Source organism: Asparagus officinalis, chromosome 7 (genome assembly GCF_001876935.1).
Source record: "Asparagus officinalis chromosome 7, Aspof.V1, whole genome shotgun sequence".
NCBI lineage: Eukaryota > Viridiplantae > Streptophyta > Magnoliopsida > Asparagales > Asparagaceae > Asparagus > Asparagus officinalis.
In genome coordinates, this window is record NC_033800.1 from 67,012,410 (window position 1) to 67,026,270 (window position 13,861).

The 13,861-nt window shown below is 34.7% G+C and overlaps 1 protein-coding gene across 1 annotated transcript; it reads right to left on the reverse strand.

The window, feature by feature from the left end:
* LOC109849254 (mediator of RNA polymerase II transcription subunit 15a-like) lies at positions 3,311-13,226 on the reverse strand. Its single transcript, XM_020419067.1, has 5 exons — positions 13,140-13,226; positions 12,055-12,169; positions 10,339-10,471; positions 5,592-5,719; positions 3,311-3,780 (listed from the first exon to the last, which is right to left on the reverse strand). Exons 1-5 carry the CDS (start codon positions 13,217-13,219, stop codon positions 3,541-3,543), a joined length of 696 nt encoding a protein of 231 aa, XP_020274656.1. The 5' UTR covers positions 13,220-13,226; the 3' UTR covers positions 3,311-3,540.

Below are 13,861 nucleotides of genomic sequence, written 5' to 3' on the forward strand. Positions count from 1 at the left end.
CAAGGCGAGGCTTGTAGCGAAAGGTTACAAACAAAAGTACGGCATCGACTATGAAGAAGTTTTTGCTCTGGTTGCTCGACTGGATACGGTGAGACTATTAATTTCACTTGCAGCTCATCACAAGTGGAATATATATCATTTGGATGTCAAGTCAGCATTTCTCAATGGCGTTCTTGAGGAAGAGGTCTACGTGCAACAACCAGAAGGCTTTCTTATAAAAGGGTAAGAAGACAAAGTGTACCATTTGAAGAAAGCCTTGTATGGCTTAAAGCAGGCACCACGGGCATGGAACGCCCGAATTGATGGCTATCTTCATCAAAACGGCTTCATTAAATGTCCCTATGAACACGCCATCTACATGAAGAGGAACCATAGAGGCGAATTTCTAATAATTTGTCTTTATGTTGATGATTTATTGTACACAGGAAGCAGTACCGAGATGCTTGCTGAATTCAAGGCGGCAATGTTCAATGAATTTGAGATGACGGGCAATGGATTGATGTCCTATTTTCTTGGCATTGAAGTGAAGCAGCAACAAGAGGGGATTTTTATATCCCAGAAGAAGTACATGAAGGAGATCTTAGAGAAGTTCAAGATGAATGAATGCAACCCTGTGAACACCCCAGTAGCCATCGGAATGAAGCTATCAAGAGAAGGAGACGGACGTTTCGTGGATTCAACTCTTTTCAAAAGTCTAGTTGGCAGCCTGAGATACTTGACGATCACAAGGCCCGATATTACTTATGGAGTCAGACTTGTGAGTCGCTATATGGAGACACCGAATGAATCTCACTAGCTAGCTGCGAAGAGGATACTAAGGTATATCAAAGGCACACTCAACCTGGGTCTTTTCTATGCATATGATGAAAATGCACAACTAGTTGGTTACTCAGATAGTGACTGGGGAGGTGATCAAGATGAGAGAAAAAGCACCACAGGCTATGTTTTCTATCTTGGGTCAACTGCATTTTCATGGACCTCAAAGAAGCAAGGAGTTGTAGCTTTATCTTCATGTGAAGCAGAGTATGTGGCGGCTGCATCTACAGTATGTGAAGCAATTTGGTTGCGAAACATATTAAAGGAGTTGGATCATCCACAAGAAGACTCGACCGTAATTTTTGTGGACAACAAATCAGCCATCCAGCTTGCAAAGAACCCAGTACATCATGGGAGGAGCAAACACATAGATACACGGTTTCATTTTCTCAGAGACCATGTAAAGCAGAAAACCGTTGAACTGAAGCATTGTCACACCACTGAACAAGTGGCAGACATATTCACCAAGCCATTATCAGGTGAAACTTTCATGAGGCTAAGAGACATGCTTGGCATAAAGACATTTTGATTTGAAGGGGCGTGTTGGAATATCAAATTAAAATGCTAGAATAAATGAGTTTTAGAAGTGCAAGGGTCATAAGTTTAGAAGGTGAAGAGACATAGGTTATGGAAGAATAAGAGTAACTTACTCATTTATGACATTTATCTTTATGGCATTAAAATAGGAGTTTAATTTGTGACTATTGGTATGCCTAGACGTTTTTGTTTTTGAAGCCTATATAAAGGGCTATTGTAATCCTTGTTTGATATGAAGAGAGAAAATTGAAGAAATATAAGTGAGTTCTTCATTTGAAAGAGTTCTAAGTTCGTAAACTTAAGAGTCATCAAAAATTCTAAATGATTAAAATTCGTCAAAAATTGATATCATAAGCCAGAAACTCTTCGGAGTGAACAGTAGCTTTTTCAACAAATAATAAAAGAGTTTTGACCGCCATCCTTCCATCTTCGTTTGTTCGCTGGATGAAGCGGCAGTATGGACGGGGGTTGTGGGTTTTTGTATTCGATCAGGGTCCTCTAGCTTACAGTACTAAAGGCAACCAACAAACCAGATTCAGTCCTAAAGTTTGATTCTATTATTGATTTATTGTACATATCATAAACCAGTAAACCAAACGGAGGATGACATGCATTGTTGTCTGCACGACCTAAAGAAGTTCGACTGCAGAATCTTCACAGAAAAATTGTAATGCTACGCGCAGTCAGTAGGCTACGTACATAACTGCCGGTCCTCAGGACCTTCTAGTTCTAGTGAGTATGTTTAACGTTCCAAGTAGCAATGATATCATGCTTCTGCGCCATGAATTCCAAGGAAAAAGAACCTATACAGGCGGAGCCGGTAGGGGCCCAACGGGGCCCTGCTCCCTTTTTTCCATACCGGTCCCTAATAAATCTTTCATATTTTGAACGCGTCCCTAGTAAGAAGTCTTTCATATTTCGACCACGTCCCTAAAATCACGAAAATTGCTATTAGGTCCCTCCATTCTTAGGTTATTTTGAAATCAGCCCCTTAAATGTTCCTATTGGGCTCCTCGATTCATAACTTATTTTGAAATTAATCGCTCCAATCAAGAGCAGAAGTAGCAATTGCAGGGACAGCTAGTAAAATCTATCGTTGTGGACTACCAGCCCGTCAGTTCTCATCGTTTTTTTTTTTCAAATTTAATCTCTCTAATCGCTATTTATATTCTTGAGAGGAGGGGCTAATCTACAAATACGTCAAAATTTGACGAACCTAATAGCAGTTTCTATGGTTTGGGGGACTAATTTTAGAATACAAAAGATTTAAGGAACTAACACAGTGACTCAATTATGGAACAATTTCTTTAAAAAAGTTGAATATCTTCTACTCTCATACGTGAGAGTTTAACCTTTTTTGGAACCGCCACCTTGCCAAACACTTCTCCGCGCACTGGTAATAGGTTTCAATCAGTATAATATCCCGTGCACAAGGCATAAGTGGCTCTGGGCAGTGGGGGGGGGGGGGGGGGGGGGGGGGGGGAGGGGGGATTTCATCCAGGCCATAGACAATACAACATGAAATTAAATATTTCGACATCACTGGGCTGAGAAGCCATGCTACTGACTAATTATTAAAAATTCACTAAATGAAAAAGGTCAAAGTGATAGGTGGAATCCTGAAAACATACATCACCATTAGAGTGCCAAACCATCCCCACCCACTTCCATTTACTATAAATAACAACCAGACGGATGCCTACGCTCCGTAGCCTGGATAATAATAATGTTTTATAATGCTCTTTATATACTCAAGCGTTTGCACAAAGAACTACAATGAAGGAAAATCATCTTCCAATATGGATCATAGAGTCTAGGGGCACACAAACTAGCTTGTAACTGCAGCAAGAAAGCTTAGAAGATTGAAATCAGTCTAGCTTGTAACTGCAGCAAGAAAGCTTAGAAGATTGAAATCAATCTAGCTTGTAACTGCAGCAAGAACGCTTAGAAGGAAGATTGAAATCAATCTAGCTTGTAACTGCAGCAAGAACGCTTAGAAGATTGAAATCAGTCTAGCTTGTAACTGCAGCAAGAAAGCTTAGAAGATTGAAATCAATCTAGCTTGTAACTGCAGCAAGAACGCTTAGAAGATTGAAATCAGTCTAGCTTGTAACTGCAGCAAGAAAGCTTAGAAGATTGAAATCAGTCTAGCTTGTAACTGCAGCAAGAAAGCTTAGAAGATTGAAATCAGTCGAGTAGCCCTGGAAGGAAAACTCTGTGAATGCTATTTTTCCCAGTAAGTTTCATTTCACAGGAGGGGCATTTCTTTCGCCTGTTGATGGAAGTCTTGATGCAGTCTTCACAGAAAATATGGCCACAGAGAGTGGCGAAAGGAGAAACCAATGTGCCTTTACAATTAGGACAGGTAAAAGTAGGCTCCTGAGCTGCTGCATTCTTTTCAGGCACTGGTTTGCTTATTTTTATTCTCTGTCATTTATACATTATACATTAGATAAAAAAATTAAATTATGAGAGATTAATATTAATAAGCACCCCTAGGACACGGACACGAGCATGGATACTGGACATGTCAAATTTGTAAGTTGGGGTACAGGAACACGGCTATATACATACATATGAAAATTAATAATCAATTTGAGGCCGATATTGTTTTTCATTCACATATCATGAAAACTAAAATTCTTGTACCATTTTTATGTTTCTTTTATTGAGTAGATTATAAATTGAAAATCCGCTCATTTTTTATCTAGATACCCAAATAACCCTTTAAAATCGTACTTATGAACTAGGTATGTGCTAAAACGAAACTATCTCGAGTGCAATGAGTAGCATAAATTTGAGATGAAGTGTACGATATATGTTCAAGAAGTGTATCACGAGTTTTTTGGGGGGGGGATTAAATTGTGTGTTATATGATTGAGTACACATTTGAATAAATGTACATACACATTCAAGAAGTGTCCAAGAAATGTCGGACACGGATACGGGAGCCTAGATGAAGTGTCCGGGTAACCTAGCCCCTTGGATTAATGAAATGGGAGGCTTATTTATCTCATAATTGGATGTTCATACCTATAGTTTAAATGGTCATAAGATTAAATACTAATTGGATCGTTAATCACTTCTAATTCTTTCCACCAATTAACATAATGAATTTTCATTGACGTGATATAAAAAAGTCTTGATCATTTGACATAATGGATTTATTCATATGGATAAAACAGTAATCACTTACGAACATGAAATTTGTGACATATCAAGTAACTTGTATTGAGTAATTGCATTGCATTTGACATTCTATTCTTGAAAATATTAACTCGGGACATACTGAGTAAGCTGTATAGCTTAAAAATAAATGAAAATATACAACTCAAATTGACGAGAAGTGTTAGAAGTGACTAATAATCCAATTAGTATTTAATTACATGACCAATCATCCAAGCAATTGAAACATACGTGTGAAGGTCCAATTATGAGATAACTACAATGAACATTGATCCAATTAACCCTATTCTGAGTGGAGTTAGTAATATGTGGCTTGCAACTGGGCTCCAATTCCAGCCTTCTTGACACATTTTTGGTTAGTTCTCAGGAAACAATAGAAGGGATCAACAGCAATGCAATACAGTACAGCCTCTTAGCGACTTCATTCATAGCTATGATCATTTAAACAGACGAAGATGCTAACAATATTGTACTCCGTGTAAGTTGCGGAATACAAAAGGCAAGCATCAAAGTAGCACTTATTCTCAAAATTAAATATACTTCAAAGTTCAGACGCCATGCACAGAATATTCTATATGAAAGCTGTATGACAAAAAGCCTAAGTCATCCACCCAGAGGGTCCAATTTATTTGACTCAGAATTTAAGACCTCCAATTATATCAGTACAATCAATAATGTATATGGCCCCGAAAATTTAAGATAAAGACTTTGTTTTTGGTGGTTGTTATTGATGATGCTGGAACAATCAGTATAATATATTTTTGCGACATGATGCTTTTAAGAAGATGAGATAACCTTTAAGATCAATAAAATCACATATGACTAGATTAAAATCAAAGGAAAGAAAGTTATTATTCACATCCACAGGAGGGCACACGTCATATTAATATCTTATTAACAGAATCCACTGAGCAATAAATATGCCAAAAATGATTAAAGATTTTGATCTTCCATAAATTAAAGTTTGAAGAATTCAGGTGTGGTTAATATTAAATTTACAAGCATAACAAGGAAAGAGAAATGAGGCAGAGTAATGGAAAGTTGGAAACTACCTTGGTACTGGAATCATCTATCAGAATCAAATTCCTTTTGCAATCAACAACTGATCTGTTCGCTAGAATATGCCGCCGCTGGTTAAGTTGATTAGGATGGGACAAAGTCACCGGCTCATATTGAATCCCTTCAAAAACAAATGAGAAATTAGATGGGTCAATAACCTGATAATAACGTTCCATATTGGCAGCAACATGCATACATGTAATAAGAAAATATGGTAACACATAATGAACAATAGATTCTAAATTTTTTTGAAATGAGATAGTTAATAAGGAAGCAGGCTTACACAGACGTTCAAAATCAATTTCATCCTTGAAATGGAAGATTACTTGCATGTAACTATTAATTTGGAACTAAAAAAAAGTACTAGCACATAAGAGAATTAAGAGAACCTGTCGCATCATAGAAGCATTTGTATGATTAGTTGCTAGTCTTGCTAGTGACTATATGTAGATAGGCAGCAAGATATATAGATGAAAGGAAGGAAGAATGAAGGGTATCAAATTATCAATATCCACTATGTTCATCTTGCTCTACAGCATAGAGAAAACTTAAGAAAGATTAGAAGAACAATGTTTCAAAGTTTTGGTCCTTATTACAACTATTGAGTTAAATGCTATGATGAGATTCCTAGCTTTTAATCTTAGACAGCCTAGCCACCCAGAACGCATGGCCAGCCCACCATCTATTGCATGTTCCACTTCAAGCATCAACATCCACATAGTAAAAGTGTAAAACATCTATAGACAGAAAATATGTTGCAAAGAGAAATATGGTCTAGATATATCATCTACTTACTATTGATAATACATTAATATTGCAACAATACATTAATATTGCAACTTGCATCCACTCAAAGCATCAAGTGGAAGTTACAAAAACACACAGTTTATGTTTAATAATATTTGGAGATACTTAGGGGGTGTTTGTTTACTTGAAAAGTGATAAAGCAACTCACTTTCATCGGTTGAGGTGTTTGCTTTAGGGGGTGTTTGGTTAAATGAAGGTAACTCGAATGTGTGAAAGTCACTTATTTTTGCAAGTGTGAAAGTGGATCTATGTCAACATGAAAGTGAAATGCAATGTTTGTTTGTAAAAATGAATTAATCTTGGAACTAGGAAAAAAAAGATGATGTGGAAATTATTTATTTATTTGTTGTTTAAATTCATATTACACTCTAAACTCTAATAATTATTCTGGTAACAACTAAAGAACGAATTGAAAGCATCAGGTATATATATCATCAATTACTTGTACTAATTTTTATAGATTCTTTGTATTTTGTATATTTTTACTTATGTACTTTATATTTAACGTAATGGCTTATTAAATGCCTAGTCATGTTACAACTGTACAACAATCACGCTAAAATGTATAGTCATGTTCATAAATTGTCTAATTCGTACTATATACATGACATAACAATGTACACAGCTATTAAATACTATAAAAGAAATAATATAATTAGCAGGTAAGAAAATTTTTGGGGGAGGTGGTTGTTTCCACCGAATAACATGGAAAAATAAGGTAAGATAAATAATAAATATACTAATTAATTAGGAGTGGTCCCCACTTTTTTCTCACTTTCAATATACTAATTAATTAGGAGTGGTCCCCACTTTTTTCTCACTTTCACTTGACTTCAGCACTTTTTTAGGGGAACTTAAACATGCATTAGAGCTGATGTAGACTCATTTTAACATTTCACTTTCAAAATTACTTTCAATAATACAAACACCAAAAGTCTTAAAATCATTTCACTTTTACAATTCACTTTCATAAAAACAAACACACCCTTATTGAAAGTGTATGTGCAAGTGAAACGTAGAAATTATGTCATGGAGGGCGTAATGCATATTCTACTTCACCAAAAAAAAGTAAACGTCATATGAAAGTGAAAAAGTAGGGACCACTTTTTATTAATTTAAAAATAATTTCCAATTATATCTCTTCTTCTTGCAGCAATAGTGTCTTTCATCAACCGCTCCTTTAGTTGTAAGGCTTATACGGTCCAGAACTTTGGACCATGAATTTATCTTTCGGATTTTTCTATATATTCCTTTGAACCCTAATTATTTTTAAATTAGTCCTCAAATTATCAAATTGCTGCATAACAACTATAAATTTTAAAGAATTTATAACAATTAATATGAGGAATGACAAGATATATAAAATTTTGGGAAGGATTAATTTTTATTAAACAAATAAAGGAGTAATTTTATCTAGTATATAAAACTCACTTTCAGTTCATTTATTTCTAGCTACCAAAAGATCGTTGAAAGTATAATATGATTTTAAAATAAATAAATAAATAAAATGATATTGTCACATCTTCTTTACTTTTTTACTTTGAACAATAATTTGATTTTGTAAACAAACATTGCAATTCACTTGCATGCCGACGTGGATATACTTTCTTGCTTGTAAAAAAAAATGACTTTCATATTTTCAGTTCACTTTCAATTTTTCAAACATCCCCTAGATGAAATGGAAATGGTATATTCTTGAAACATGGCAAAATCTTTTTTGTCGAAATGCACAAGGTAAGATTTTAAGAAGTGAAAAATTCAAAATTTATTTTGGAATGAGGACTTTAATTTAGTATTTTTATCATAGCTTTATCTATAAAGAAATTAAAATTTAGGAATCTTTTAGAACATAACTCTTATGAATCTTTTTATTTTTGTACAAACAGATTTCTTTCGTATTAGAGATTAATTTGTCAGTGATAAAATTCTTTAGGTTTATGAAGCCTATTTTTTCTTTACTTAAGACATGATGTAGATAATAAAAAAATTATGATTTTAGAGATTGTATTATGTTGTGTTAGATGTAAAACCATACTTTTGAAGGTAAGCGGCCTTAATTGGCATGAGACTGCCTATTCAAGTGTGAGGTCATTAGTTCAAGGATGACGTCGAAATCTTTATTTACTTCTTCTTTATTCTTTTTGTTCCTCATTTTTTGTTTTCCGTTCCTCATCATTTGGTACCGGGAAAAGATCCAACATCATGAGCAAATATTGACATCTATCCAAATTTCAATAACTTTATGCAGGATAATCTTCAATTATATCTCTTGAAAGAAAACAAACTCGCAGACAACTTCGATCCATTGCGGTAAATCTCATCAAGTTCTCATATTTGAGATTTGATGTAGCACAGCCTTTTCTTGTAAAACCACTAAAGAAGAGATAAACAAGGAAAAAAGATGGTCAAAACTAGTTTTACAATTAGATTATTCTTATTTAATCAAGGTCTTTTATAGCTTTATCTACAAATGACAAATTAAAATTCGGAATCATTTAGAATCTAGTTTTAGGGAAGTTTTTACTGTAGGATGACTAGATTTTATTCTTATTAGGGATTAGTTTTTTAATGCTAATTTTTTGTAGATCTTTGAATGGCTGCTTTTCTTCAATAAAAGCATGATGAAAATGTTACTGGTAAAAGTATGATTTTATGCAATGCAATCTTGGATGTGAAATCCTACTTGTTATGAGAGTTAAAGGACGTGAGAGTGTTTATTCACGTATAAGGCCATTGATCGGTGAAAATCTTAATTTTCTTCTTTGATTCTTGTTTTCCAGTTTCCCATCAATTATTCATTTAACACTTTGGTCTATGAGTGAAATCTGCATTTAACGATGGCACTTCACATCTCAATGTTCACACCCACACACATACAAGCTCCATATCTAATTTAGTAAAATGTGCTTCAACCTCCTCAGTCACCACTTTCTGTTCAAGATCTGTCCTTCATTTAAAAACTCTAAAGTAAGTGTTTAGTCCCTTATCGTGCTAGAATAACAAAGTACAATACTATATCAACTATGAACTTCCAACAACTAGAATAATAAATATAAGTTATCTGATTGCACAACAAATTTTACCAAACAACTTTTTCTGCCTTGTGCTTAATAATCAATCTACCACCCTCCTTTAACCGTTAAAGTTACCCATCATGTTCCCTCTGGTACTTTTATTCCAACCTGTAAATTCTAATGACAGACAAACAGAAAATTCCCAAGCCACTCTTCTTCCATCAACGGAGAAGTAACAAGAGTTTTTGTTCAACAGTACATAAGTAACCCATACCAGAAACTAGTTACTGTCTACCTTAATTATCTCAGGCGATGTCAATTTTAATACACCTGTTAAATCCTTCCATATGTAAAGACTTCTGAAAGGAAATAGAAAGATAATTTAAGGCAATATATTGCAGTTTTCAAATTTGGGGAATGGGATTAAGATGATTAGTAAGAAAACAATAAGGAGAAAGAAAAAAGCAAGTAATCAAGAGCATATCAAAACGAAGATTGTGAAATCCACCTGCTAGTATTAGTGGCAAACATTCAAAAGGAAAAAAATCAAAAATGTAAAAAAAAAAACAAAATGCAATTCCACAGATTTAGTAATATCATAACCTGAAAGTTTTGCCTCGACAATAAATCAAATACAGTCAACATGAAAAATATAATATAGCAGGATTCGTAAGTCTGAATGAGGTATACATAAACCTATGATGAAAGAATAAACTATGATGATGACACTGGTGAAAAATGACGGATCTGAGGATATCAAAGCAGCTCTTACATTGCCATTAATGGAGTCAACAAAGCAAGCTCTTGGCAAAACTTACAGCTTCCAAGAGTTTGAATTATCATTGTAGTGGGATGGAGGGAACAGTGAAAGGAAGTGTGCCGCTTGTAAAATATGTTCACAGAGAAACATAAAAATTACCTGCATGTGAACGATTTTGGTTCACAGCAGCGATGTTTGATATTGCTGGATTAACTGGAGCAGAAGGCTGAGCCTGTTCCTGCCTTGCTCTTATAGTGAGCACTTTGAGAGAAATTACTTCCAGATAGTCTGACTGTGAAAAAATCAAGGGAAAACAGTGACTCTCTTCGCATAGGATAGTTAAACATATCATAACAAACAACAAAGATATAAGCAGTTTCTAAAGTAATGACTGAAACATCTGTAGAAATTGATTATCGCAAATTAATCTCATTCGTTCAAAACCCATAGTGATATAATTCACCAGTGGTCAAGTGCCTCCCAAGTTAACATGCCAAAGATGCTTACCATCATGAATCGATTTCAAATTCAGAATCATATAATCTTTGGTAATCTACTACGTGCTGAAAACTTATCAAGCAGCACAATCCTGAACACAGAAAATATCAAAAGAAAGATTTGCAATATAAATGATGATAAGTGACAATTTTCAAACATCAAAATAATCAGACAAACAACTATCAAGAGATATTGGAAGTCAACAAACAAAGCATGAAACAGCAAGCATCTTTGTGTGTTTTTCTTGAATTTCAAGACAATGAGAACAAACTCAAGAACTTTCTGCTCAGGTTTAATTTTTGGTTGAGTAGATTCTAGAATGCAATTTCAAGTGAATAAATACCAATCATGGAATAGCAATACCATTTCATTTTGTTTGTTTCTTATAGTTGTTCGCCAAGTTAAAACTCCCTAAGCATGAGTTATGCATTATCTAGTGGATGTGTTTAGCATCCGACATCCGAGATATAGTTATAATCCAACCTCCAACTCAACCAGGATTCATGAACCTTACCTTGACTCATCTAACACTGCATTAGTCCGCAAGAATTTTTGAGGAAAACATGAGGTTGAACATCATTCAATGCATTAAATGTGGGAACAATGCATTTCTACGAAATTAATTCATTAAACATGGGAACATTGCATTTCCTCGAAACAAGAAATATCAAACATAGTAATGCAAATAGGACTTTGATGCCAACAAGCCGCATTCTCATGGTGGAGATGCAGTGGGAGTATTGCATAGCTTGCATTAAACAAAAATGCAGTCTTCTAGTAAAAGCTTTGCTTGTCCACTAGAATGCTCACCTTTGTGGACATAGCTGGAGTTGCTGAACAGACATTGTCTCTAATAAAACAAACATGAGGTGGTATTTCAACCATTAACTAAAGCTCTATGATTGATCCGCCATTCATAAATTCATGCTGTAAATAAAATAAAACTGTTGCAAACATGAAACTATTAACTGCACCATGGGGTGCAATTTTTGTTAGGAAAGATTGATGCAGAATGTAAGTTCATCACAAATGGTTATAAATTTATGTGTTCCAATGAATTAAGTAAGAGACTATTTTTTCTAGCTTTTAGTACACCAATATTCCAGTATTAGCATTTGGTCAAAACATTCTTGGTATATACCGATGAGAATTTAGAAGTCCCAAAGATTGTTATCTTACAAACACGAGTCAGTTATTTTGCAGGAACACAAAGACCCTAAGTCACTGTTTGTAGTGAAGAATGCGTAATATGGACAAAAACATTTGAATCTCCTAGGTACTATTTTCAGAGGAACACAAGCAACAGTAATTCTGTTTGCAGACTAGATCTTCAACTTAAAGGTAGCAAAAAAGATCAAAGGTTTTGAATGTCTGTACCACACTAGAAGCCGTAGTATAAGCTCTGTCCTCATATTTGGTAGCAACCTCTCTTAGCACATCCAAGTGGTCGGAAGGAACGTATGTTCGCTCATGTGTCTGTAAAAGTTCCATTCTGTGTAATGATGAACAATCACATAACTGATGAGAATGAAGAGATTATCATGTACTAGTCTGCAAAATATGACAAAGGTTCATAACTTCTAATATCAAAAAGAGTAAAGAAATCTTCAAATATCTCTAGGTGATGGTAATGTAATTATTATTTTCATACAAGCAACTTGTGCCTCATGCATAAGGTTCATAGCTTGTTGATCGAGTAAAGGAGGGGAGATAAGAAAAAGCCAAAGGTCTTGCAATTCTTGAAGATTTTGGGTAACAGTAATGAGTAAATCACACGAAACCCTCATCTATACAATGTTTTTTAAGAGACCCCACATCAAAAAGGTTCAACAGGAAACCCTCATCGACGAACACTGGTGAAACCGTTAGTTTTCCAGTGGAGTTTGGTCCTTCAGACATCTAGAACTATCAGAAAATATTACATTTTTTTACTTTATCTGGAAACTACATACTTTCTCAGCTATATTTCTTTTGATCCTCGAAATATGTGGATCTTGAAGTGAATGTTTACTCTAATAAAAATGTCTACATAGATGTGGATCTTGAAGTGGATCTTGAAGTGAATGTTTACTCTAATGAAAATGTCTACATAGATGTTTGAAGAAAACAGCACCATTATAAAATGCAGATTCTGCATCAATAATAGAAAGATCGCATTTTAAGTTTATCCCAAAACTAACTTCTTTCTCTATTTTCTTCCTTTCAATCCTAAAAATCCGAGAATTTTGAAGTCTAACATCTGCCCAAATGCAAATATCTCATTGAACTCTCAAAAATAACATGAATTTTCATTTACATTCCTTTGATCAGTACTCAATCTACCGAAACCCTAAATCTGTTAAGAGAATTGGGGCTTCGCTAAGCAAGACAAATCCAACTAATTTCTCAATCGATCACCGAACGAAATGAAATCAAATCAAGACAACAAGAGATCGGAGAGAGGAGAGAGATGATGAGCTTACATCTTATTGACGATCCTTTGCCTCCCTCCCTGGGGGATGCCGTCCCTCCAGTTGGGAAGAACCGATATGGCCTCCCCCATGGCCTCCACCACCCGATCCCCCCTGATCGGAGCTCTGATGACCGCTTCCTTCCATTGGAAGACTCTGCCGGTTCATCTCCTCTTTCGCGGCAAAACTGGGATCTTTTTTAATCTGATGCGAGCCCATTTTTACACGGGCAGTGCACGTAAAATGAAGGAGCTGCGCACGTGGACACTTTTTTCGGTCAAACAAAGATATATTTGGGAATCCATTTGAATTAATACTAATTAATTTTACCATAAATGGCTTTTTGTCATTGTTTAGTCAAAATCTAATTATTTTGATTGATACTCATTCACATTATCGAGAACAAACGCTACGCCGTGCTCGCACTTAGGGGTGGAAATGAACTAAATAATTAACAAATAGTTCGATAATTATTCGAATAACTATTCGGTCATATTCGATTCGGTAGTTCATTTATCGCTAAACAAATATTTTTTAGTATTCGAGTTTACTAACGAATAGAATTTAACCAGATGCATATTCGATTCGTTTGTTTATTAAATATTCGTTTAAAATTTGATCGTAACTAATTATTTATATTATTGCACATATGATGTTATATTTTTTACCCACTTACCATTTCTACTTAAGTTTTATACATTGATTTTAAGATTCAAATAATATTAAATCTATTT

Bases quoted from the DNA above. Each gene is read 5' to 3' on its own strand.
- LOC109849254 (XM_020419067.1), bottom strand. From the start codon at position 13,219: ATGGGGGAGGCCATATCGGTTCTTCCCAACTGGAGGGACGGCATCCCC. The intron at 12,170-13,139 runs GTAAGCTCATCA...ATCATTACACAG, and splicing joins CAAAGGATCGTCAATAAGAT to AATGGAACTTTTACAGACAC. The intron at 3,781-5,591 runs GTAGTTTCCAAC...TATAAATGACAG, and splicing joins TAGATGATTCCAGTACCAAG to AGAATAAAAATAAGCAAACC.